This window comes from Oncorhynchus keta, chromosome 9 (assembly GCF_023373465.1).
Source record: "Oncorhynchus keta strain PuntledgeMale-10-30-2019 chromosome 9, Oket_V2, whole genome shotgun sequence".
NCBI classification, from domain to species: Eukaryota; Metazoa; Chordata; class Actinopteri; order Salmoniformes; family Salmonidae; genus Oncorhynchus; species Oncorhynchus keta.
In genome coordinates, this window is record NC_068429.1 from 18,981,839 (window position 1) to 19,009,189 (window position 27,351).

Sequence of the window (27,351 nt, forward strand, 5' to 3'; positions counted from 1 at the left end):
CTCAAATAAACACAGCCCAAAGACATCAAGTGGTATTGAAATTACCAAACTACAATTTTATTCAACATTCGGCACACAATTGGCCCAGCGTCGTCCAGGTTTGACCGGGGTAGGCAGTCATTGTAAATAAAAAACACATAAAAACAATCTCCAAATAGCATAGAATTGTCTTATCTACTGTGTATGTGATGTGAACTAGTGGTGTTAACAGTATAAAATACTTTCCCTTCATGCATTATGCTCACACACACTCTGGCTGTCTTTAGGTTTGAGCGGGGTCAGGAGGACACGTTCAGCCTGGAGGTCGATGATATTGCTCCCCTGAGGAAGATGAGGGTCCGTGTTGACGGCTCTGGTAGCCGACCTGACTGGTTCCTGGCTAAGGTCAGTACTGGAAAGATGTCACAGTCTACACTCTTAGAAAAGATTACCAAAAGGGTTCTTCACCTGTCCCCATAGGAGAACCATTTTGATTCTGGGTAGAACCCTTTTAGGTTCTAGATAACACCTTTTCTTCTAAGAGTGTACCGACTTAATTCAACAATGAGTCCACACACCACAGTTGTAGGGTCTTTGATTAGTCAATCAATCAATCAATCAATCAAATATATTTATAAAGCCCTTTTAAAATTAGCCGATGTCACAAAGTGTTATACAGAAACCCAGCCTAAAACCCCAAACAGCAAGCAATGCAGATGTAGATTACTTCATGTTTACTGTAACAGTACAATAAAATACAATGATAACAGGTGTAGGGATTTCTGCCGGGACTGCTACATTAACTAAGTGTGTGTGTGTGTGTGTGTGTGTGTGTGTGTGTGTGTGTGTGTGTGTGTGTGTGTGTGTGTGTGTGTGTGTGTGTGTGTGTGTGTGTGTGTGTGTGTGTGTGTGTGTGTGTGTGTGTGTGTGTGTGTGAGACAGACATGGGTGAGGCTTTGCTGTCTGTAAGTCTTAGGTCACAGTGTTGCTCAATTCACAACTTCCCTCTCTTGCCTCGGTCACACCGACAGCATCATTGAGCAAAATGGTACGCAGCATCATCTGGATATGTGTGTAACAAAAGTTCAACATTCACCTTCTGCTACCATTTCTGTCAAGCTGTCTACTCAAAGAGTCTGATGCATACGTTCGATAAAACTCACTCACTCACTCACTCACTCACTCACTCACTCACGCACGCACCCACGCACGCACGCACGCACGCACGCACGCACGCACGCACGCACACACGCACGCACACACACACACACACACACACACACACACACACATGCGCACCCGCACACACACACACACACACACACACGCTGATCCCTGCCTGCAGGCGATAGGTCACTGGATAATTCAGCCACACACACCAGACAGACAAACTCATGCAATGCTGCACAGTAGGAGTCAGAGTGCATCTGGGGTGAGCTTCAGTGAATGGCATGTAATTGACCCATTTCAGTCCGTGTGGGGTTGGAGCTAGCCTGGTTGCCTTGTCTGTTCAGTTATTACATTCCACTCCGTGTACATTTGCCATAGAGACTGGTCTTTCTTCACTCTAAAAATATGAACATTCTATCATTAATGAGCTCGAGGAGATCAGATGAATTGATCCTGATTTGATAACCCTCACAGTTATCCTCCAACCACAAAGGTTATGCAAATATTGCAACTCTCACCTTTAGTGAGCAAAAATGTCTTAGTTTTGATTTTGAGCCTCAATCTACAACTTTCCTAGCAAACAGCTAAATGGTTTTGACTTTGTTATAATTCTAATTCTATTTCCAAGACTCCATATGTTGTCATGGAAAATGTTAATGTTATTTCCAACAACCAATAGCAACTCCGCCGGAAATCCAGCTACATATTGAACATTGAGATTGCCAAAAGGCCAGTCTCTTTGGCATATGCCACAAGGAGTAGAATTCTACAGAGACTGGTACCCAGACTCGGTTGGAGCATGCAGGCTGCAGATGAATCTGTTCACCGCAGACACACAAAGCAGCCTGGTCTCATAGTCTAGATGTAACATAACAAACGTAAATGTGGGACACTCAAATTAATATGATATGTTACGTTTGGTATGGTTACATAAGACAGGAGGTTACTTAAGGCAAAAACGAAAGTCGGGTGGGGGTTGTTTGGTCAGAGTGGATGAGTGTGCATAGAACGGGAACATCTAGCAACCCAAAGGTTGCGTGTTTGAATCTCATCACAGACAACTTGAGCATTTGAGCAACTTTGCAACAATGAAGTATGTTAGCTAATCTTTAACCTAACTCCTAACCTTAACCCCTAGCCTAGCTAACCTTAGCTTTAGCCGCCCACTTAGCTAATGTTAGCCACAACAAATCGGAATTTGTAACATATCATACATTTTGCAAATTTGTAACACATTGTACGCATTTCAATAACTCTGTTCCAGTTCTGTTTGATGGTCAACATTGAATTGGCAGCTGGCTTTTCCTTTTCAGTACAAAATTCACTACGATGCCAAGACCTTACCACTCAGATGGGAAAAAAGGCATTTCCTATGCAGGAACAACCCCTCCATGTCTCTCCAAATCACCCAGTCTGCCTCTAGACTAGCCGAACAGTAGCTAAGCAGTCAGGGCTCATACCCAGCCGTGTCTGTGAGTGGCTGGGCCGTGTCCTTGAAATGACCCAGTAGCTGTACAGCATCCCAAAACAGATGTGTACTGCCAACGTTATGGATTACACACACAGAGCATGTTTATTTCAAAAGGCCACTGCAGTGAACTGGGCGCACTGCCAGCATGCTAATCCCACTCAAATTAATATATTGATGGTAGTTAATGCAGGTTGGGCTGCCTGAGCCAAATCCTTGGGTTTTTATAATGGGCTAATTTCTTCAGTTATACCCTGTCCATGACAAAGGATCAAATACACTGGGAGAGGCAAGTGGAATAGAGATATGCTCATCATGTTACAGTATTTATATATACAGTATATGTATATTTCTGCATGTTATCACTATGGATTATGGCTCATCTTTGTTGGTATTTGTCTGGCATTGTCCTACGGATAATTGCCCTACGGATAATGCCATTGTCCTACGGATAATTGCCCTACGGATAATGCCATTGTCCTACGGATAATTGCCCTACGGATAATTGTCCTACGGATAATGCCATTGTCCTACGGATAATTGTCCTACGGATAATTGTCCTACGGATAATGCCATTGTCCTACGGATAATTGTCCTACGGATAATGCCATTGTCCTATGGATAATTGCCCTACGGATAATTGTCCTACGGATAATGCCATTGTCCTACGGATAATTGTCCTACGGATAATTCCATTGTCCTATGGATAATTGCCCTACGGATAATTGTCCTACGGATAATGCCATTGTCCTACGGATAATTGTCCTACGGATAATTTGTACAAAGGGCTATATAAATACATTCGATTTGATTTGATTGTCCTACAGATAATGGAATTGTCCGAAGATAATGGCATTGTCATACAGATAATGGAATTGTCCTAAAGATAATGGCATTGTCATACAGATAATGGAATTGTCCTAAAGATAATGGCAAAGGTATATAGATAATGGCACTGTCCTACAGATAATGACAGTGGCCTAAAGATAATGAAGTTGTCTTATAGATAATGGAATTAACCTAAAGATAATGGATTGTTATACAGATGATGGCAATGTCCTACAGATAATGGCATTGTCCTACAGATAATGACATTGTCCTACAGATAATGATGTTGTCCTACAGATAATGGAATTATCATACAGATAATGGAATTGTCCTAAAGATAATGGCATTGTCTTACAGATAATGGAATTGTCCTAAAGATAATGGCATTGTCTTACAGATAACGGAATTGTCTTAAAGATAATGGATTGTTATACAGATGATGGAAATGTCCTACAGATAATGACATTGTCCTACAGATAATGATGTTGTCCTACAGATAATGGAATTGTCCTAAAGATAATGACATTGTCATACAGTTACTGGAATTGTCCTAAATATAATGGCATTGTCATACAGATAATGGAATTGTCCTAAAGATAATGGCATTGTCATACAGATAATGCAATTGTCCTACAGATAATGTCATTGTCCTAAAGAGAATGCATTGTCTTACAGATAAAGATTGTCCTACATACTGTACATGCATAGTGTTGATTGATGGTTTCTCCCAATAGAATTACAGGAGTTATGTAAAGGCATGGACTCCCATCCTCACCCTTTAATATGCGCAATACAATCTAAATGTGTAAAAAGGTTGTTACTGTAGGTAAGAATTTGTCACTGTGTCAGTCACCTTAGCTCGTAAAATAATGGTTAATTAATACAAATTAAAAAATGATAATTAATGATGATTTCCCTCAGATCATCATGCGTAACCTGACCACAGAGGAGGTGTCAGTGTTCACCTATGAGGAGTGGCTGTCTAAGACCAAAGGACCCAAGAGGACCATGATCTGTGAGATGGCTGCTGTGGTGGATGAGGAGGAGATGGTGGAGATCACCACCTACATTATCCAGGTCAAGACCAGCGACATTGGAGGTGGGTCAGTCAGTCAGCCTGCCAGTCAGTCAGTCAGTCAGTTAGTCGGTTAGCCAGGTAGCCAGTCAGTAATTCAGTCAGCCAGCCAGCCGGTCAGTCAGTCGGTCAGCCGGTCAGCGTCTGAGTAAAAAGTGCTAGGATCTGTTTTGTCTTTTAGTTTATAATAAATGGATAGGAGAACCTGATCCTAGATCAGAATTACTACTCTGAGACGCTTTATGAATACAGGCCCATGTATCAAAATAGACTATATTATCCCACTGAATTAATGCTGAGTAATTACTGTAGTTCCTGAACCACATTTACTACATTTGCTTGTAATCACACTATTCCTCCCTTTCTTCCAAATCCATGCTATTAATCCTACACTGCACCAGATTCAGCTTCAGGCCTGTTCCTAACTAGCTGGGATGTGCCTGTTACACTATATTCTCCTGTTTTACTTTATCTCTGTGGTGCAGAGGAGTCTTTGCTGCTCGGAGAGACGCGAAGCAGCAGCAGAGGTGGAATACGACAATCCATTTTGAGTCATAGAGGCTAATGAAAGAGAAACTTCTCTGAAACCTCTCACTCGGCTTTGGTTCTTTAGCCGTGCAGTTTTCCACCACAGAGGAGAGAGAGGAAGACTGCTGTTTGACACGATAGAGGGGCTAGGTGTCTATGCTAACTTCAAAGAGCTCGTCATTCTGCCCTTGGCTGCCTGTGTTACTGAAGACATGTCTTCTTACCAAACCTGTGTGTGTGTGTGTGTGTGTGTGTGTGTGTGTGTGTGTGTGTGTGAGGGTAATAATGATAATGAGCAGAGCTGTCACACACAAGACATCAGTGAAGCACTGACTGCTCTGTGAACATTACACACACACACACACACACACACACACACACACACACACACACACACACACACACACACACACACACACACACACACACACACACACACACACACACACACACACACACACACACACACACACACACACACACACAGGTTAAAAACATGTGAGACACGTGCACACACTCAAGCACACACATGTGAATCAGAGGAAACAGGGCTTCTCTGGTTTCTCAATTGAGGTTTGATAAAGTAGTTGGTTAGTGGTTAATGGGGGACTATTGGAAAGGTAGTCTATGGAAGTAAATTGTATTGGTGATTTGTTTATTTTTCAAGAATGTCGGACTGCTGATGGTGAAGTGATGTTTGAAAAGGCAGAAGGTTAGTAACTGATGGGGAATGTTTGCAGGGACCTGCTTGTAAAATCAGTCTATGAAACTAAATTGTATTGGTGATTTGATTATTTTTCAGGAATGTCAGGAATGTCTGAAAAGGCAGTCTGGTGACTGTACGGTTATTGGTGACTGGATTTTTAAGAAGGCTGTAGTGTCGACTGGTGGCGAGTTGAGCAATGAAAAGGCAGGCAATTAGTGGTTAATTTTTAAGGCTGTAGGCTATACCTGCTAAGGATGAGTTGAGATTCATGAAGGTGTAACAAAGGTGGTTCAGTGAACCATGTTTGCATGGCCTTTAGCTCAGAGGGCTAACACAGTCTTGCGGTGCGCATGAGATCTGGGTTCGAATCCCAATCAGCCAATAGCACCGCAGTTTTTCATAGAAGTTGGTAACTCTCCTCCCTCTCTGCACAGGGGCAGGCACTGACGCTAACGTGTGGATCATTGTGTTTGGAGAGTGCGGTGACACTGGGACCCTGGCGCTGAAAGAGTGCCAGAAATCCAACAAGTTTGAGCGCAAGCAGACAGATGTGTTCCGTTTCCCTGACGTGCTCAGCCTCGGGGAGCTCTCTAAGGTTCGGGTGTGGCACGACAACTCAGGTGAGCCAATCAGTCATCAGGAATATGATGACATGACAATTACGATCAAAGTGAACCAGTCAAAATATGAAACCTGCACGCCTATTGACTGTAACTAACCTTGCACTGTGTGTATGCACCAACTGATGGTGAACTACTAGATCAATTCTTCAGGTTTCTCAGCAATACTTTGACTCAAAACACAACAATATATGTTTCACGCCTGTCTTTCCCATCACTTGTTTCATACTCTATTGTTGTGTCATGATCAGGGCCTGCTCCAGGATGGCACATAGAATACATCGATGTGAAGGATGAGGCCTTGGACAGGACATTTCGCTTCCCCTGTGACCGCTGGTTGGCTCAGAACGAGGACGATGGTCAGATCATGAGGGAGTTGTCCTGCGCCAACAACGACATTTTAGACCTCAACGAGAAGACCAGTAAGATCAGCCGCACACAAGCCTTATCTCTCTTTAGTAGGGTCCAGTGTTTCTGGTCATCCAGTCAGGAAAATCTCCTAGCTTTACATTACTCCAATCAGATCATATATCGTATTATGTAATCTACTTTGAATCCTATTCTATTGCAGTGTTTCTCAAATGCAGTCATCACGTAACCCCAAGGTTGCAAATGTTTGTACTAGCCTGCTAAGCTCTTTATTGGCTGAATCAGGTCTGCTTGTAATGGGCAAGAACAAACATTTTCAACATTGGGGTTATGCCAGGACTGGACACTGACCATACTAATGTCAATGTTTGCCTAATGGACTGTTCATATGAAGAGAATACAGTCTTCCCTGGGCCAAGCTAACGCACTGTCTACTTTTGATTGAAAGAATATGAAATTATTACCACCACGGCGGACACAGACGACGCAGAGACCAAAGAGAACGTCTGGATCGCACTGGAGGGGAAGAGGGGGCGTTCAAAAGAATTTATGATGGAGAACTCATCAAAGAAAAAGAGGTTCTTGCGGTACGCTGCTCCTCAGATTAGTTTAAAAACTGGAGTTTTGTTTGTGTAAAGGATGAGCAGAAATTATTGGGGTTTTCTCCCTTTTTTATTACGACAGCCAGGCTCATTGGAATGATCTCCCTTGGCACAAGGAACGCTTTTACAGACTCAACAGTATACTCTACTCTCAAGGAATTCAATCACTAGTAATAAACTCATTAGACGTTTCCAGGCATGTAAAGAAGAGCTCATGAAATCTAATCCGACAATCTATTTTTCTAGAATAACATTTTTGCTAAATGATTATATTCTAGTCAGTTGTAATATTATTCCCTCGTCATATTCTTTAATGGTTTAAGGTTATGTGGCTTTGTTATTTTCATTCAGGGGAAACAAGGACAAGTTTGAGTTCTCCTCCAAACAGCTTGGGGACATCGCTGGCATCTGCCTGGGCCACACCCCCAAGGATGGGAAGAAGGTGAAAGGTGAGGCGTTCTGGCACGTGAAGGAAGTCGTTGTCATAGAGAAAGTGCTGGGCAACAGGTGAGTGACCCCTAGCCTGACCCCAGGTATATAAACCACCTGGGGCTTATTCGGTAGGGTGCAAAGCCCTGCAGCTCACAATATACTGTGTGGAAACCCAGGAGTTTTGTGTCTTGTGGAAGAGACAATCATTCTCCTTCTCTATCCCAGGTTCATATTCATCTGCAATGCCCTGATCCCCCTCTCCCCGAAGAGGGACGAGTTTGTGACCATCGAGTGCACCAAGGCCATCGAGAGTTTCGCCAGCAAAGCTCGCAGCCTGGTGCCTGTCAAGTACGAGATCATCCTCATCACGGGCGACGAGAAGGGGGCAGGCACCGATGCCAATGTCTTCATCACCATCTATGGTTCCAACGGCGACTCTGGCCGCCGGTCGCTACGTCAGAAGTTCCGCAACCTGTTTGAGCGTGGCCAGACGGACCGCTTCCTGCTAGAGATGTTGGACATGGGTGAGCTGCTGAGAGTGTGTGTGGAGCATGACAATACCCGCCTCAGCCCCGGCTGGCTGCTGGACCGCGTGGAGGTCACCAACACAGCCAACGGTGTCACCACCATCTTCCTGTGTGGAAAGTGGCTGAACACCAAGAAGGCGGACGGACAGATCTTCAGGGTCCTCTACCCAAAGTACTAAAGACCTCATATTGAGACTTCTCCACTATATGAAAACGTATGTCCTTTGCACAGCAGAGAGGCCTCGCCGTGTGTTGGACTCTACCCAAGCAACTCCGTAATGAAGAGACACAAACTCTGAATGGAGTTTGGATGTGGGCAACGGTTTCATTTTAAAAATGTTATTGCCTCTATATAGTCATGATCTCAGGAAAGGAAAATGTTTATATATTTATTACTGCATTTCTAGAATATCTTATAGTTTAACTATTGCATTACTACTGAAGGCAAGTGGCCTGGCGTTTATGGCTAAAACACAATAGGGTCATAAGGCCAGGTAACATGATTGTGCCACCATTTTAAAAGTACCCATTATCAGGAATGGCATGTTGCTCAGCTGCTTGGTTGTAAATTAGGTTTTATAAGAGAGTATACTATTTTGTACTGCTTATTCCAAAACACTTTTTGTTTTTCAAAACTGCTTTTTAAGATTGTGGTTTGACTGATGTGTTCATCTCCCGGTGAGATTTCGATTACCTTGTGAAGACAGACTCAGAAAACAAATCAAAAGAGGATTGTCAACCTCATCAGGATGGAGATCATGTATCTCATTCTCAATGAAAGCATTTTGTAGGGATTCTTTTTATTTTTCTTTCATCCTTCGCCTCTAACTTCAAAGAGTCATAACTGGCCTTAATTTTAGGGACACAAGGTAACTTCTACTCATTCCACAAACACCAGATTTATACACCTTCCATTTGATCCAATTTATTACAAAAAGAGCACATACAAAAAAGGATAATATACCAGCCTTGAAATAAAATGTAAATAAAAAAAACAGAACAGTTTGGGTTTAGCGATGCAACTTTTAAAATCATTATTAGTAGTAGTAGTAATAAATAAAGTACAAAATTCCACCAAATGTGAATCTAACATTTACACAATATGCTCATCCAGTTCATCAACACACTCATCATTAATGAGCTATTGCTTTAATATTAATGATAAATAGTTATATTCTCCGATAAAATCTCCTATATTGAAAAACATTGCGCAGTCACGGCTAAACAGCAGACCTTATACAAAGATGGCGGCAGCCCTATCACTGGCACTTTGAGATATTTTCTCTTTCCTTCAGTTTTTCAGATGCAAGCAGCAGCAAAATTAATTCTGTAATATTCTTTGTATATCTACAAATATTTTCACCATATACTTACATACCATTAAGAATATATTCAAACCTGAGAAAAACATGCATTTTTAGTAAGGTTGTGCTTTAAGAGATCCTCTGTCTGTTCTTGTTTTACATAGAGAGGATTGATAGGAAACATTGGATGGGTTCTGAGTGGAGGGAAGGATGGACGGTAAGACAAAATAATAAAGGAAATGAAAGAGGGAATGGAAAGGCAGGAAAAGAGGGAACGGAAAGGCAGGAAAAGAGGGAATAATAAGAATAATTAGTGTAGCGCAGATGAACACAGTGAAACATTTTCACAAAGATTTGTCAAATATTTCCTTAATTTGTATAATCGATAAAGTAAAATATTTCAAAAGGTATTATTAGATTAGGTCAGGGTTAAACTAAAAAAGATGGAGAGAAATGTCAATTTCCGAGTACTCCTAAAATGCCGCGTTCTTTATTCTCATAAAGGTATCCACAGATCTATTTGGTTAGTGAAAGCAATACGACGCTGACCACACCACCTTAAAGTTCCCACACTCCACTTATGGAGGCTAAGGTCATATTTCCTTCACCTTGCAGGTTGGTCAGTGGTGACAATGAGAGAAGTGAGAGAGGAGGGAATAAGAAAGGAACTACAACATTATACAGCATTTGAACATAGCCTACAGTTCATCATGGTGCCCGTGTAATGCAGGAGTAAGACCTCCAGATAAATATGTACCTAGTTCAGGCATGATGGCTTTCGACTAACTGAGCGTAGGAGTTTGTGTGGCTCGGTAACAAAAATAGCTTCAATCATAAGGAAATATCTCAACACTAGAAGCGAGGCACTTGTTGGGCTCAAAACTACAAGATATTTGGAAAAGAGGGAAGGAGAAATATCCCAACACAGAAAAGGAACATGCTTTTTTTTAAAGAAAGGAGAGAGGGATGAGAGGCAGAGAACTGGAAATGACAAAGTATACAGTAATAATAACAATACATCTACGATCGTAACTGCTTTATGCCAGTGAGAGGGTTCCCATGTTAAAACTGAGTGCAAAACAAGACAAATTACAAACTTAAAAACATTTCACTCCATTGCAGTTTGTCCACTACATCACAGCATAGGGATCAGAGAAAATTGCATTGAATGGAATGTAACCAAGATATCCACAGCACCACTATCCACAGCACCACATGAGAAGAGCAGGCTCGACAGCTCAGCCCGGGACAGTAAACATAACACAGCCGGCTCGGGGAGAGAGATCAAACAGCAGGTCTTTTTAGTTTCTTCAGGAAAAATACAACTGCATGCGAAGCATTCCCATTGAATTAAAACAATGCAAAAATGCAAAAAAGAGGTAATCATTCAATTTTTTTTAAACCATTGTGTTATATCTAAATAAATAAATGATTCAATTGCAGAAAAAAACTATATAAAATTAAATACGTACACACGATATCTACAGTTAGTAATAAATAATGATTGTTAAATACTTAAGGCATCTCAACTGACAACACCCTGTGTAAACTATCGAAACTTCCCATAAAAAACTAGACTAAAGGAGGAGTCAGTATCAACACTGGCAGTGCACAGGACAGTTAGGGTCAGTCCCAATCCGTCACAACTCATCCTTCAGTCTACAGGGCATTTAGGGTCTGTCCTAATACAGGACCTGTGCCAATCCTTAAAAACCTATGTAGTGTTCATGCACATTGACTCAGACATAACATAGCAACAAAACAAAAGGAAAGCACACACAATATCAACATTTATAGAGTTGTTTTTTTGACAACAAAAAGTGTTCTCTGACCGTTATTTTGGTCCTCATTTTGACCCCAGCCCAGTCCTGTCCATATGCACTGTGGGGAAGATACTGCCCCCATCACACAACATTCTACATTGTTGTTCTAGCAATACAGCATAGCAACCAGCATAGCAACCACGAGGGGAGATCTGACACATAAAAACAAATTCAACACACAAGCTCCTCACTCGGTCCAAAACAGTGCGCGTTTATACCTAAATATACGGAAACCAACGCAAATGCAATAACAAAAAGAGGTTGTTGCTATATCTATCACATGTGCTTGTTCTTTAGGCAATAAGGTAAACAATAGGATTCCATTTTGTTTGCCACCAAAAAGGGACAGTATGAACACACGCTACAGGTCAGGGACAACCACTGACATCGTGCTCCCTTTTTCTTCATTTGTTTGTGTTGAGTTGATAATCACAGCTCAGATTAACTAAGTCATGCACAGACAACACCCTCCTCTGCCCTCCATTTTTTTTGTTTGAACGCTAACACAACAGCCCAAGCCAACATTGAAACATGCATTTCACTACACTGCTCAGCCTTAACACCTGCGACAGGAGTGGATGGCACAGAGTCGCTGTTTCCAGGGCAGCTAACACTTCTGCTTAACCAGAAGGCCCCACATCTCACTCAGTCACTGCAGTGCATGATGGGGGATAAGTCCTACTACATTTAAAAATAATAATAATTGTATTCCTTATTTGGCTTTGTATTCTACAAGCACTCCAATCAAATCACTGTTAAGCTAACTTCTACATTACCCTTAACACACACTTGAACCTGCACTTTAAGTTTGTCACTCACGCGCAAGCATTGGTTAAACATACACTGAAACCCACACACTGGGGCAGAACACACACATTGCGGCAGGTCAAGCAATACCATAACACATTTGGTTAAAAACACTCACTAACCTCTGTATTTACTCAAAAACACACGCCACCCCATGCATTGGGGCAGGCCGACATGACAGCAGTGAAATAATTGTATTTTGTCCGAACACTGATGGCAGCATCAGTCCCAAGCAAATGTACAACTACTGTATTGCAAAAAGTAGAAGCTGGGTGAGATCTGAACACGCAGTCCCCCTCTTATAACAAAGTGAGGGGTCAAAATACCACTGTGTCTGATGCTGCTACTGTACTACCACAAATGATCTGTAGGCAAACATGGCGACAGGGCTTTTAAGTGGTTGATTAGCTTCCTGTTGTGGCAGAATAAGCAGTGTGTGTGTGTGTGTATGTGGCAGGCTGGCTGGCAAGTGGGGTTGTGTGCTTTTCACTCTGTACATTAATGTCATGGCTTTAAGAACATGCTACAAAGACACAGGAAACACACCTGCCTCCCCTAACTACAACACAACAGCAACGACACCCAACCACCAGCAAGCAACTAGTAAACCCTGTGTGCACATGTGTATATAGTATGTAATGTATGTGTGAGTGAGTGTTTGCATGTCTTTTTGCTGGGGATGTGCTTTTATTGAGAGAGAGAGAGAGAGAGAGAGAGAGAGAGAGAGAGTCAGTCTCCGGTCTCTCGTGCAGTAAGTAATCCTGGATTGGCTCAGTAAAGCGTGAGTCAGAGAGGGCTATGATGTCACGTGACGACTGGAGACATTTGGCAAAGCACCCATGTTGGGAGAGGCAGGGCCGGGTGGAAGGGAGCAGGATCCACGCCAGGGTGATTGACAGCAGCCAGACCGTCAGGCTCCACCCCTGTGACATCAGCTGTCTGGGTGGAGCTGCGTCTCGATGTCCACGCGGCAGATTGGACACTTCCTGCTTGTCGCCAGCCACTGATCCACACAGCCCTGGTGGAAGAGGTGCATGCAGGGTAAACGCCTGGACAGGTGAGACGGGAGAGAAAAGGAAGAATGGTCAATCGTCTGGTCGTCAACTCACACACTGAAAGAGAAAATATACAGTATGCACATCACACTTGTTCAGTGGGTTCTTTGAATTCCATAGGCTCCAATAGGTTAAGTGTTGCAAACATTCATTACCTGACGTCCTCTGCCTCCTCCAGCATCGACAGGCAGATGGTACATTTCTCATCCACATCAGTCTCCTCGCCCTCCTCGCCAATCTTCATATCCAGAGGCTTCCTCTGTGGACCAATCAAATGACATATCCAGATTAGAATCAGACAGGGTCAAGAGTTTTTAAAGAGACCACTAAAGGCTTCAGAAGTAAGCGACTTTGCTTTTTAAAACTTTGAGTTTGTATACAGTACCGGAGGTGATTTGGAATCATGCACTCATACAGCAGTAGCACTGTGAGACTTGTAAGTCCTCAGACCTTGAAGATGTCCTCTCGGTCTAATGGTTAATATATTCAATTCCCACTGGTTACATTTACAATATACAGATAGCTGTAAAAATAAAAGGAAACGCCAACATAAAGTGTCTTAATAGGAAGTTGGGTCACACGAGCCACAACAGCTTCAATGCACCTTGGTATATATTCTATAAGAACTCTATTGGGGGGATGAGACACCATTCGCCGATGAGAAATTCCATCAATTCCATCATGTTTTGTTGATGGTGGTGGAAAACACTGTCTCAGGTGCCGCTCCAGAATCTCCCATTAGTGTTCATTTGGGTTGAGATCGGGTGACAGATGGCCATGGCATATGGTTTACTTCATTTTCATGCTCATCAAACCATTCAGTGACCTGCCCAGCATTTTTATACAAGACCCTAAAAGCATGATGGAATGTTAATTGCTTAATTAACTTGGGAACCACACCTGTGTGAAAGTACCTGCTTTCAATATACTTTGTATCACTCATTTACTCAAGTGTTTCTGTTATTTTGGCAGTTGCCTGTAGCTCCACTAGTGTGTGTATATTTCTAACTCAGAGAGCTGCCTCCTCACCTTCTTGTATTTGTGTGGGAAGGTGAATCTCTCTATGGTGGTCTGAACCGCTCCCCTACTGACACTTCCCAACCTGTCTTCAAGCTGCAACAGCTCCTAGGGCACAGGAGAGCAAGGCTTTAGACAGATAACGTCACTTCACCTCTGCAAAAGCAACCGGTCAGCACTGGTATGACTAGGGTAACAGAATTAAATCATGCCATTAAAGTTTAACCATAAAAACAAGTATAGTATCCATGTGTAACACAAGCAATAGCATTAATATATACTGAACAAAAATATAAACACAACATGTAAAAACAGGTCCCATGTTTCATGAGCTGAAATAAAAGATCCCAGAAATGTTCCATATGGACAAAAAGCGTATTTCTCTCCAATTTTATGCACAAATTTGTTTACAAACCTGTTAGTGAGCATTTCTCCCTCGCTAAGATAATCCAACCACAGGTGTGGCATTTTGGGGCAGCAGCATAGCCTAGTGGTTAGAGTGTTGGACTAGTAACCGGAAGAATGCGAGTTCAAACCCCCGAGCTGACAAGGTACAAATCTGTTGTTCTGCCCCTGAACAGGCAGTTTACCCACTGTTCCCAGGTCATCATTGAAAATAAGAATGTGTTCTTAACTGACTTGCCTGGTTAAATAAAGGTACAAAAAAAAATCTGATTAAACAGCATGAACAGCAGGCCCTTGTGCTGGGGACAATAAAAGGCCACTCTAAAATGTGCAGTTTTGTCACACAACAATGCCACAGACGTCTCATGTCATGCTGACTGCATAAGAGCATCCACCAGAGCTGATGGTAGATAATTGAACATTAATTTGTCTACCATAAGCTGCCTCCAATATGGCAGTAGGCCCAACTGGCCTCACATGACTGGGCAGTGGGCTTGGCTCCCAAGTGGGTGAGCCTATGCCGTGCCAGGCCCACCCATGGCTGCCCAGTCATGTGAAATCCATAGATTAGGGCCTAAATTTATTATTATTATTTCAATTGATTAATTTCCTTATATGAACTGTAACTCTGTAAAATCTTTGAAATTGTTGCTTGTTGCATTTATATTTTTGTTCAGTACACTGTAGATATTGGTAAAATTGATATAGAAATGGACATTTACCTCATAGCTCTCTCGTACAGCGGAAGCGTGACGTGAGGGGTTGAGGCCCTGCAGAGCCAACAGGTGAAGCTGGGGGTACGGGTAGTTTCTAATCTCATGCACAACCTGTCAAACATAAAAAAGAATACACTTCGGTCATCAACAGTTAACAGAACTCTGTTGGACAACACAGGACCAAGCACCGAATCATTGGTGGACGAACAGACAAAGACATACATCACACAGAGAGTGTGAACAACACAGCAACTAAACAGTCAACATAGACAAGCAGAACAACAAAAGAACAAAGCAGAGACCAACCACAACAGCCAACAGTCATGAAAGTACCACTTGTGCAGATGAGGTGTTCCTGGGAAAGTGGTGCATTCTGGGGGATGCCGCCAGGTAATGCTGATAGTGCTGTGGAAGCTGCTGGAGCTGGTACTGTTGGTGAGAGAGGCCAGCGTCCACACTAAGGTCCCTACGAACAGACACAGAGGAGATAGGACAAAAACCTATATTAATATCAACACAGAGTAAAATGATCACCCCTACAGGCAGGGGGAGAGACATAAACCAACACCACTAATGCCAGACAGATGGAAGGATGAAACAATGACTTATCGTCTCCAAGGCTCCCCGTTTATTTTTATTTTTTTGACTCACCAGTCTGTGCCCTCGGCCAGGTAGCGCGGCTGCTGGCTGATTGGCTGGGGGATATGGAGGGAGGGGAGTAGTCGTACCCTGAGCGGAGTCTGTGAGGGTTCAGAGGAGCACGCTCCAGAGTTCGTCTGCACAGAGGAGGCATTTCCATACATTAGCATATGGAAATTGGAGGGGGTGTAGTGTTCTAGTGTCTGGCCAACTCAGTGCCTTAGAGGGGGTGAGTGAAAGAAACAGACAAAACATGCCTGTAAATGTGAGTCCGACAGAACATGCAAGTGTGTGTGGTAGTACCTGGAGTGTGGGAGGATCCTGCGGTGCTGCGCCTCTAGAAGCTGCTGCTGGATGAGGTATTGCTGGTGTAAGGCCTGAGGTAGGAACGGAGGCCCAGTAACGTCCTGGAACTGAGGGGGGGCCGGCAGGGGCGGTGGGTGGTGGGGGGCCGGGGGCTGGTGAGGGGCCAGGCCAGTCTGGGGGGGTTGGCTGGTGTGACCCAAGGGGAACTCAGCTGAGATGGGCGCCTGAGGGGCCCCTAGGTGGAAGTGTCGGCATGAGGTAGCATGGCTGTGCTGATGCCTGGTGAATTGTGCCCCTGCAGGAGATAAGTACACCCAATCAGGATTCAGAGGAAGTTGACCCCAACCAATGAAGACAGAGAAGACACTGCCATCAGACGATACGGAGACACCAATCATATCCACAGAGAGAGATCAACCAATCAGCCAAGAGAACACACTCACCCAATCAGACAAGACACCAGAGAGAGTAGACAGAGTGATCACACCAAATCAGTCAGATAGTAGAGGGAGTCATCCGTCACACTCAATCAAACGTTACACAGACCAACTACACAGACAGCTCTAACAGGCAGCACAATCACACAAGGTAAAATAACAGAATAGAATAACAGAGAGCAATTACAGTCAGACAAAGAGACAGGCAGACAGATCATATTCAGACATCAAACAGTCAGAACAGAGACAGACATCAAAATCGGAAACGCAGTCAGAAACAGACACACAGAGATCACTCAACAGTCATGCAGATCAAATCACCCACCGCCATACAGATCACCGACACACCGTCATACAGATCACTCACACACCGTAATCATGTATAAATCTATGTGGTTTGATTTTGTCGCACTGCTTTGCTTTATCTTAGCCAGGTCGCAGTTGTAAATGAGAACTTGTTCTGGCCTACCTGGTTAAATAAAATAAATAAAAATACAGCTCACACACACCGTCATACATATCAAACACACACAGCGAGAAAACAGAAAGCGACCTCACCCAGGAAGACGGAACACAAAAGAGATGAAAGACCATAGAGCGACCTCTAAGCTCCAGAGAGAGCCCAACTGTCCTGCTCATTTCCTGTCGTTCTACAGGGTCAGCTGGGAGCGAAGGGGTACACTGGGCACGATGACTGCCGTTTTGTTTTGTGGATTGAATCTCTGCTTCTGATAATATATGCTAGGTTAGATTTCAAGGTTTGATGCGGTCTTTAGTTTAAGTGGGTTTGTATAATGAATTATGAATAAGTACCCTGGTTTTAAAGTGGACCTGAGCATAAGATAAAAAATGTAAGATTCTCGTGCAGAGTTCCTGTGAATGGTGGCAGCACATAATGAACTTCTCGTGCAGAGTTCCTGTGAAATGTGGCAGCACATATTTTAAAATATTCTTTAGCATGCTACTTATTCAGAGCCACTGTTGAACATCATATAAAATCTACCTGCCTCCATGTTAAAATAATATATTTTATTGTCACAAACTGGATAGGTGCAGTGAAAGGCTTTGTTTTGCAGGGTCATCTATAGTAGTACAGCACCCCTGGAGCAAATTAGGGTTAAGTGCCTTGCTCAAGGGCACAGACAGATTTTTCACCTTGTCGGCTCAGGTATTCAAAACATTGACTTTTCGTTTACTGGCCCAACTCTAACCGCTTCCTGCTGAGCGATGTAACTGTTGCACTATCATTAGACCTACGTGCACTAGTCCTACAGGCCTCTCATTATGGAGCCTGGCATTAAAGAATCAACTGCTAAAACCACCAGCCGTTTAAGGGCTGTGGGGTGCGGTTCAATAATCTAAAGTGGTTTCCTCTCATTGTCTCCTTTCCTTCATTTGCGGTGTAGTTGGTCATGTGGCCAGACGGAAGACACTCCTGAGAAAGGCACATGACAGCACGCCTGAAGTTCGCAAAAAGGCACATGAAAGACAGATCACAAGGCAAAAGATTCTGTGGTCTGTTGAGACAAAAACCTAACTCTTTGGCCTGAATGCAAAGCACCATGTCTTAGGGCTGGGCGGTATACCGTATTTTACAATATACCGGTATTGATGTATGGACCGTTTTGGATTTTTACTTTACCTTACAACTTTTTGAATGTATATATATTTTTTTAATGTGTGATGCCGTGTGTAAATCCATTTCTATAGATTACTTCACTACTTGAGTTCTCTCTCAACACTCTTTCTCCATGCCGCTTCCACACAGACCAAGCCCCGTCCCGTCACTTGAGGAGCACACTTGCGTTCAGACTGCATGGTCAATGCAGCACATGCGACAAGGATGCCGCTTCACTTCTTAATTTAAATCCACTAGAGTAATATATTTACACTATTAGTTTGTATTTCTTACATCTGCAAACAGCTAGTTTGTATTTTCCTAGCAAGTTGGACCTAAATCTTTTTAGCCGCTAATGCTAAATCGCAAGTTACTACATTTATTAGCTCGCTAGCAAGCTGTGTCAGCGCAAACGTAATAAGCTATACAACCTGATAATACCAGTGATGGTGTATTGTGTGTAGATGGGTGGGAAGAAAAATCTATTTAATCAATTTAGAATTCAGGCTGTAACAAAAGATGGAATAAGTCAAGGTGTATGAACTTTCTAAAGGCACTGTATATTCCTCATGTACCAACCCTGGGTTAGGGCTGCCTCTCGCTCTATGGAAGGAGTAGTGAGTGAAGCTCTGGCCAACCTGCTGAATCAGCATGGTGCTGGGTCGCAGCCAAACAATCAATATCCATTACGCCCAGAGGAGGGAAGTGTGGGGAGGGGGAGGCACTGCAGCTGCTCCTTTAACTCCAGTTATAGTCTACCAGCTGTCTGCGCGGGGGGACAGACACCAAGGTCTGGGGGGGCTGGGATGGCTCTCATCTTTAAGACATGCAGGCAGGCCTCATGTGAAAAGCACAACCCCACAGACTGACTATGAATGGCCAGGCTCCATGTATAGACATCTTTAGTGCCATCCTAATTAAAGTAAACTGTGTTTTTTAAAACTGTATCACTGTGATAAAATGCTACTACTAAAATCCATAATGATAAGTGGCTTGTAAAACAGCTATGCAATGTTGTTCTAATTTGATGCAGAGACAAGAGCGTAATCATCATCTTTACTGTTTGGAAGGGAATTTCCAGTAACACTTCCTTTGTAATGTTTAAAAAATATATATAAAAAAAATATTATGTAACCTTTATTTAACTAGGCATGTCAGTTAAGAACAAATTCTTATTTACAATGATGGCTACCGGGGTACAGTGGGTTGACTGCCTTGTTCAGGGGCAAAACGACAGATTTTTATGTCAGCTCAGGGATTCGATCCAGCAACCTTTTGGTTACTGGCCCACCACTAACCACTAGGCTACCTGCATTACATGTCTACGTAATGATTACGATAAGTAGAGGTTCTAAACGCTCTATGGGTTCATTTTTAGCTGATGATTAGATATTTTGTAAGAAATTACACTTATTTAAATACATTTCTTTGATACAGTGGTTATTCAATTACAATCCGGAGGGTACTTCAGATCAACTCTAAATTTGGTCATCATTCCTTTTATCCCCTTTGTACATCATAGCCTACGTAATTCAAAGCAGTGCGACTGTTCAAGTCACAAACCCGAGGAGACAGATTCTGCTTGGTTATTCTTGCTACAGTAGATATTGCCTTGAGACATAAGAACCCTAGTGGACCTCAGATCCAAATTGTGTTTGCTGGCTGAGGAAGTAGAGCAGAAAAAAAAAAAAAAATTGGCTTCAGGTTTTGGTGGACCACAGGATGCCGTTTCACTCCGTTCTGTTGCAATGTTTTACATCACTGTTGTGCAAAGATACAGGGACCCCAATAACAAATGGGTTAAACAGACCCTACTAACAAAGAAGAATCAATCATATATTTTTTTCCCCATTCATATTGGCAGTTAACCCACTGTTCCTCAGAAGGCCATCATTGTAAATAAAAAAAATGGTTCTTAACTGACTTACCTAGTTAAATAAAATACAAATATTAACAAGGTGGAAACTATCAGTGCTATGATGATTATAATGATAAATGGACCATAGGACTATAAAATAGCATATCAAATAGACCTTATTTGGCACACATTGCACCTCTCACAGCATCTGCAGCATAGTCTCTCTCAGCGCTGAGCTCGGGCTGTAAAATCTCCTGACTGGTGCATATCTGAGCTATCAGCCCCTCCAGAGAAGCATGTGCACACATACAGCCAGCCCCTCCCCACAGTGCGGCATGTCTCCCCCGTTTGACTGACAGGCATGTAGCCCTGCCCACCCATGACTGCAGCAGTCTGACCCGGCTGTCTCTGCAGTTTTATAATCACTGCTATTATTCTCCCCAACATAATCCTCATCTACACTACACACCCCATTCCATCGGTAACATGAGCATCCCATTACTTTACAATGCACGAATAGGGGAGGGGACGAGGTAATGTGTAGGCTAAGCAGTGCAGTAGCTATCAACCAATCCTGAAGGATTTAGTATGGTCGGCCTATCCGGCAGTATGAAATTGGTTTGAGGGGGTAGCTAAGAAAAAACCTTATGCATATAAATAACCCAAAAGATTCACAAGTCATTATGGATAGGTGTCCCGTGCTTAATATAGTAAAATAAGGCACTCGTATTAATGGTATGTGTACCATTTCATCTCATGATTAGAACGCAAATGTAAAACGAAACATAAAGCAGCTGCTTGCATGGAACACTACAGCAGTGTTGAATAATGTATGCCATTGACTGCCTAATATGACCTTGTAAGTATTTGAAGAATAAGGCGCTGACAATAGCCTTTACCTGCGTGCTCTAGGTAGGAAGGCTATGAACCCTAGCCAGACCTCTTAGTACAAGCAACTGTCATAGAAAGTCTCTCCTCACAAGAACATGAGATAGCTAGTTGGGACTACACAACTATCTTAAGATGAATGCACTAATTGTAAGCTGCTCTGGATAAGATCATGAGCTAAGTGACTAAAATGTAAATGTAATGAAGGCAGTCTTGAGTATGCATGCTTTGTACAATAAATAGAGTCTTATTGAATTGGTCATGTGAAGAACAAATTGAACACAATCTAGCATACTTTTCTATTATCAATAAACAAATAGGCCTAGCCCACAAACTTTCTCCCCGTACAAATGTTTTGCCATATTCTAAATCACACTTATTTAGGCTAATTACATTAGTGTGTTAAAGTGATACCCACAAAGAAGTCTGCCGAAGACATAGCAGAGAGGTACCAACGACACTCACAGACTTAATCTACCTTAGTAGGGTTTATGCAATGTATTTTACTGTCTATTTTACTGTAAATTGTATTGATATGTTCAAATCCACTAGGAATACAGTTTGATTCAAAATACAGGCAGAGAAAGTTGTTTTGCTAATTGAGTTCTGTTTGCTGCTGATTGATCTAGGGCATCTAAACAGCTAGGTGCCATTCCATAATGAACGAAAGGAGAATATGCATTTAAGTGCAAACAGTGGGGCAAAAAAGTATTTAGTCAGCCACCAATTGTGCAAGTTCTCCCAATTAAAAAATGATTAGGCCTGTAATTTTCATCATAGGTACACGTCAACTATGACAGACAAAATGAAAAAATAAAAATCCAGAAAAATCACATTGTAGGATTTTAAATTAATTTATTTGCAAATTATGGTGGAAAATAATTATTTGGTCACCTACAAACAAGCAAGAATTCTGGCTCTCACAGACCTGTAACTTCTTATTTGAGGCTCCTCTGTCCTCCACTCGTTACCTGTATTAATGGCACCTGTTTGAACTTGTTATCAGTATAAAAGACACCTGTCCACAACCTCAAAACAGTCACACTCCAAACTCCACTATGGCCAAGACCAAAGAGCTGTCAAAGGACACCAGAAACAAAATTGTAGACCTGCACCAGGCTGGGAATACTGGATCTGCAATAGGAAAGTAGCTTGGTTTGAAGAAATCAATTGTGGGAGCAATTATTAAGAAATGGAAGACATACAAGACCACTGATAATCTCCCTCGATCTGGGGCTCCACGCAAGATCTCACCCCGTGGGGTCAAAATGATCACAAGAACAGTGAGCAAAAATCCCAGAACCACACGGGGGGACCTAATGAATGACCTGCAGAGAGCTGGGACCAAAGTAACAAAGCCTACCATCAGTAACACATTACGCCGCCAGGGACAAACGTGTCCCCCTGCTTAAGCCAGTACATGTCCAGGCCCGTCTGAATTTTGCTAGAGAGCATTTGGATGATCAAGAAGAAGATTGGGAGAATGTCATATGGTCAGATGAAACCAAAATATAACTTTTTGTTAAAAACTCAACTCGTCGTGTTTGGAGGACAAAGAATGCCGAGTTGCATCCAAAGAACACCATACCTACTGTGAAGCATGGGGGTGGAAACATCATGGGGGTGGAAACATCATGCTTTGGGGCTGCAAAGGGACCAAAGTGTATCATGGCATATATTATCATGTATCATGAGATTTTGAGTGAAAACCTCTTTCCATCAGCAAGGGCATTGAAGATGAAACGTGGCTGGGTCTTTCAGCATGACAATGATCCCAAACACACCGCCCGGGCAACAAAGGAGTGGCTTCGTAAGAAGCATTTCAAGGTCCTGGAGTGGCCTAGCCAGTCTCCAGATCTCAACCCCATAGAAAATCTTTGGAGGGAGTTGAAAGTCTGTGTTGCCCAGCAACAACCCCAAAACATCACTGCTCTAGAGGAGATCTGCATGGAGGAATGGGCCAAAATACCAGCAACAGTGTGTGAAAACCTTGAAGACTTACAGAAAACGTTTGACCTCTGTTATATACCCTTTGTTGGCAATGACAAAGTATTGAGATAAACTTTTGTTATTGAGCAAATACTTATTTTCCACCATAATTTGCATCTGGATTTTTTTTTCTCATTTTGTCTGTCATAGTTGAGGTGTACCTATGAAGAAAATTACAGGCCTCTCTCATCTTTTTTAAGTGGGAGAACTTGCACAATTGGTGGCTGACTAAATACTTTTTTGCCCCACTGTATATGTCAAGGTAAAGAAGTGGCGAAGTATTGCTGTCAATATAAACCTTTTACTTGCTAGTTTTGAGATATAGGCTAGCCTATAAGTTTATTGTTTTATATGTAACATTCAAATGCCCTGAGTTTACCCACTCTGTATAGCTATTGAATGGCTGGTGCCACTTCAAGAACAACATAGTAAACAGAACCGGCATAGCATTTATATCAGTGTTTAATGTTGTGTGTTGTGTCAAGGGACTTCAAGGTGCGCATTCAGCCTCACAACAAAACCCCAAATCTCCCATCCTGTTCAGTATCTGAAGGACGCCAATTCAAGACTAATATTTCACAAAAAACGTAAAGCCAAATTTGGCAGTTGCGTGTGACACTGTGCATAATACGGAATAATACTTTCGTAACCCGACAGCGACAATGTTAACTTTACTAAAACCGAGACAGGCGGAAAGGATGAAGAGAGGAGCAAGTTTTGGTCACTAATACTATAGTATAGAAGCAATGTTGACAAGAGACCGTTAAATACAGATGGAATGTGTATTGGGGGGGTTGACTGTATGGTTCCTACATTAATCACTGCCTCCCATGTCTCAGTCAAAATTAATTTTCACAGCAGGACAAGAGATTTGGCTGTCCCTAATCCTATGATTGGGACTCGGGAGAGAGAAGCACCTTAAAGTGCCTCTGCAAAGAGAGATGAGAGCACTGAGAGGTAGAGGGGGGGCTGCCTCAGTGACAGCATGGTGGGGTGGAAACACATGGAAATCAGCAAAAAGCACACTGAAGGTTAGGAAAAATACTAGAAGTCTTTATTGGAAAATATTAGTATGTGTGGCACTGTGTGATAATAGTAATAATGCAACTACATGCAAATAATGACCAAAGGCAAGGCCTGACCATGCTCTGTAGGATTAACAGAACAGAAGCAGCATCCAATGAGTAGATGTGTATGCTACAGCACATTTTAGTACAGCAGGGACATCTCTACACAAAGATTACATTGTAATCTGCTGTTCAATGTGAAAACATAAACAGAATTTTAAAAATGATCATGCATTAGGTTCTAATACAAGAACATAAGGTAGAGAGAAAGCACAACCAAAGAATAAAGACACTTTGATTCTAAAAGGAGTTCTACAGCAGTGCGTGATATACACATCCCTGTAAAATGGATAGCATTATGTGGAAGTGTGTAAGACACTGGGGAGTTTGGCATGATAGTGGATCACAAAACGTATTTTAAACGGCGAGTTGAGTTAAGACTCGTAGATTCGCAGTGACAAACTAAATGGGTTAATTAAATTAGAAGAAACAATGGCTCGTACACATGGTTAGGATTACAACTGGCCGTTTAGCCACTAGAACAGGTGCAATGGACCATCAAAGGTGGCAATTTCAGATCGTTTGAGAAATAAAGACACGCAAATTAGAATGCAGATATATTGCAGCCAGTTACTGTCCAATTGGTTTAAATGTGATTAGGATGATAGCATTTGGGAGGGGGAATGAATGTGATTTATGTTTCAAACAGGCCATCAGATATGGAAGTGGTACAATGCACCTTTGATTGAAGGGGGATGACTGGAGACAGCAATCCACAAGTTCTATCAAGCCTGGCTATAATCGAATCGGGGGCCAAGGGGTCAAAATGTATCCACTTTACAGAAATTTACAGCAGAATGTAGTCTATCCACACTGAATGGGAAAATCACAACGACATTTTATAGTAATAGGCCTAATGCTACAATGGATTATGTACTAAAGAGCAACATGACAGTTTAAATAAAGACAAACTGTTTTCTAGAGAAGGTGTTATTCTTTAGTCTGTTACACAGAAGGATACGGTATGAGTGGGAGAACTCGGGTTTTAATGCCAATGTCGTCTTCAGATGGAAAGAGGAAATGAGGAAGGGGTTCACAATACAGCTAGATGCAGAGAACAGGCAGAGGCTACGGCAGACAGCAGCAGATGATCGTTAGCTACACAATGAAGGGGACAAAGGTCTGAGAAATGCGGAATGTAGCGCCAGCTTCGATACTATGGAACAGGAAAAAAGAACACAAATAAAAGCACAATGAAATCATTGGTGCTACTGCATGTATTTTAAAATGCACGTTCATATTAGTATAATTATATAATCAGCACATATAGCCTTTTGCTGCATATGGAGGATGTTATTTTGATCAATTTGGGTAGTATGGTGTTTGCAATCGAGCAAAACAAAAGGCGGTCAGTTGTGCTCATGTTTTCCCTTGAACATATTGCTAGATAGTCTCAAAATAGAGATGGGGTTTGGTTTCGGGTTTGAGACAAGAAAAACATTTTCCCAAACCTACGGAATAGTGTTCTTGACCGTACTAAATGTTCCTAAAAAGAAAACCCGTCGTAGGCTGCATCACATTTTAACCCACCTGACCAGCTCCTAATGCCACGTTCAATTAGTAATTTTAGGGCGTTTATCGCATAATTAAAAATGTATACAAATATAAATGATAGACTTAGCCGATATTTTTAAAAAAAAGTACAGCCTCAATCAATAACACATCTAGCTACACAACAGATTCGCTGAAGGCAACAACTAACCCACCCCACACACCATGTTGTCAAGACTCGAGGCTCGCCAACACCAAAATGGATAAACAATTGATGTCACTGATGTCATGTTCGCTAACCAGCTGTTTGGTCAGATTAAAAACAAACAGTTGTTACGGTATTAGTAGAGGGTGAAAAATATAATTAACCGTTAGTGGGACAAACGAAGCCACTAGCTAGTTAGCTAACGTTACATCCAAAATGACGGTATTCTACGGACTACGCGCGCGTCTATAACCAAAATATTAGCCTGTCCAGATAAACTAGCTAGCTGTCTTGTTCAGCTAGTTACCATTTTGTTTAGTTGCCTTGAGAGGATAACGTTTGACAATAATACGTGCAAGGTAGAACGGATGACAAAACATTAACGTTACTAATTCGTTATAGCTGTATTAGCTACATAGCTAACTATTTTGCATGTCGTTTGACATGGTTCGATTACAACCTTCACTGCAAACCTGGATTTTATTCGCTCGAGCGCAGCTGACTGGCTGTCTGGTTAGCTCAGCAGCTCGCTTTCTGGACAGCTAGCATTATTACCGTGGCCATTGTAGATGACAGCTAGTTAGCTTTAATATTTACATATATAGAAACGAGAAGAGACAAAAATGGATAGAATAAAGAAATAACTTTACCTCTATTTCTTACAGAGCCAAATACGGGAAGAACCAAATATCCGACATGTACTAACACCATCCTGGCTCCCTTTGTTGTATCACTAGCCTGTGAGACAGATGGTCCATGGAAATGGTCCCTTCCAATCCCTGCACATTCAAACGGGACAGCCTTCTCAGCTGCATCTCAGACAAAGACCGAATGAACCAATCAATGAACACCTCTGTTCGGAAGCCTTTTCATGTGGCACCCGGGACAGCCAATCAGATTAGCGATCAGTCTTTCGCAAATAAACGTAACGTTTTATCGACGCCCAGTCTAGTCTATCTAGCTCAGATCCAGTGCTGAATATCATTGCATTTATTTCATACCAATACACCTTACTGTCAAAAATGTACCGATTTTGCAATGTTCCTATACCCCAGGACTTGTTTGTTGTAGGTATATTGTAAGCAAGGCTATGACAGAATGATAAATTGTCATGCCATGGCATCCTGGCAAGACTTAAGTCTGCACCACCAGAATTAAGACAGGAACTGAGCAGAGGTGCATACTACAATGCAGGATCAGTGGGGCGGTAGGGTAGCCTAGTGGTTAGAGTGTTGGACTAGTAACCGGAAGGTTTCAAGTTCAAACCCCCGAGCTGACAAGGTACAAATCTGTCGTTCTGCCCCTGAACAGGCAGTTTAACCCACTGTTCCTAGGCCGTCATTGAAAATAAGAGTTTGTTCT

General features: G+C 42.3%; 1 protein-coding gene and 1 pseudogene across 2 annotated transcripts in view; one reads left to right on the plus strand and one right to left on the minus strand.

Moving 5' to 3' along the window:
- The window catches only part of LOC118388062 (lipoxygenase homology domain-containing protein 1), a 12,883-nt gene extending 3,928 nt beyond the window's left edge, over nt 1-8,955 (plus strand). Inside the window, exons 5-11 of the mRNA XM_052525431.1 lie at nt 267-384; nt 4,367-4,544; nt 6,189-6,374; nt 6,626-6,796; nt 7,192-7,330; nt 7,697-7,852; nt 8,003-8,955. Of these exons, the coding sequence (XP_052381391.1) occupies nt 267-384; nt 4,367-4,544; nt 6,189-6,374; nt 6,626-6,796; nt 7,192-7,330; nt 7,697-7,852; nt 8,003-8,483 (1,429 nt within the window). The 3' untranslated portion in view covers nt 8,484-8,955. The remainder of the gene's footprint in view (nt 1-266; nt 385-4,366; nt 4,545-6,188; nt 6,375-6,625; nt 6,797-7,191; nt 7,331-7,696; nt 7,853-8,002) is intronic.
- A 258-nt stretch (nt 8,956-9,213) lies between these two features.
- On the minus strand, nt 9,214-26,838 carry LOC118387371 (E3 ubiquitin-protein ligase RNF165-like; annotated as a pseudogene). The gene is made up of 8 exons (XR_008142991.1): nt 26,640-26,838; nt 16,374-16,671; nt 16,083-16,207; nt 15,765-15,897; nt 15,438-15,542; nt 14,323-14,418; nt 13,449-13,552; nt 9,214-13,287 (listed from the first exon to the last, which is right to left on the minus strand). The product of XR_008142991.1 is annotated as an E3 ubiquitin-protein ligase RNF165-like (transcript).
- Between the last annotated feature and the right edge of the window lie 513 nt (nt 26,839-27,351).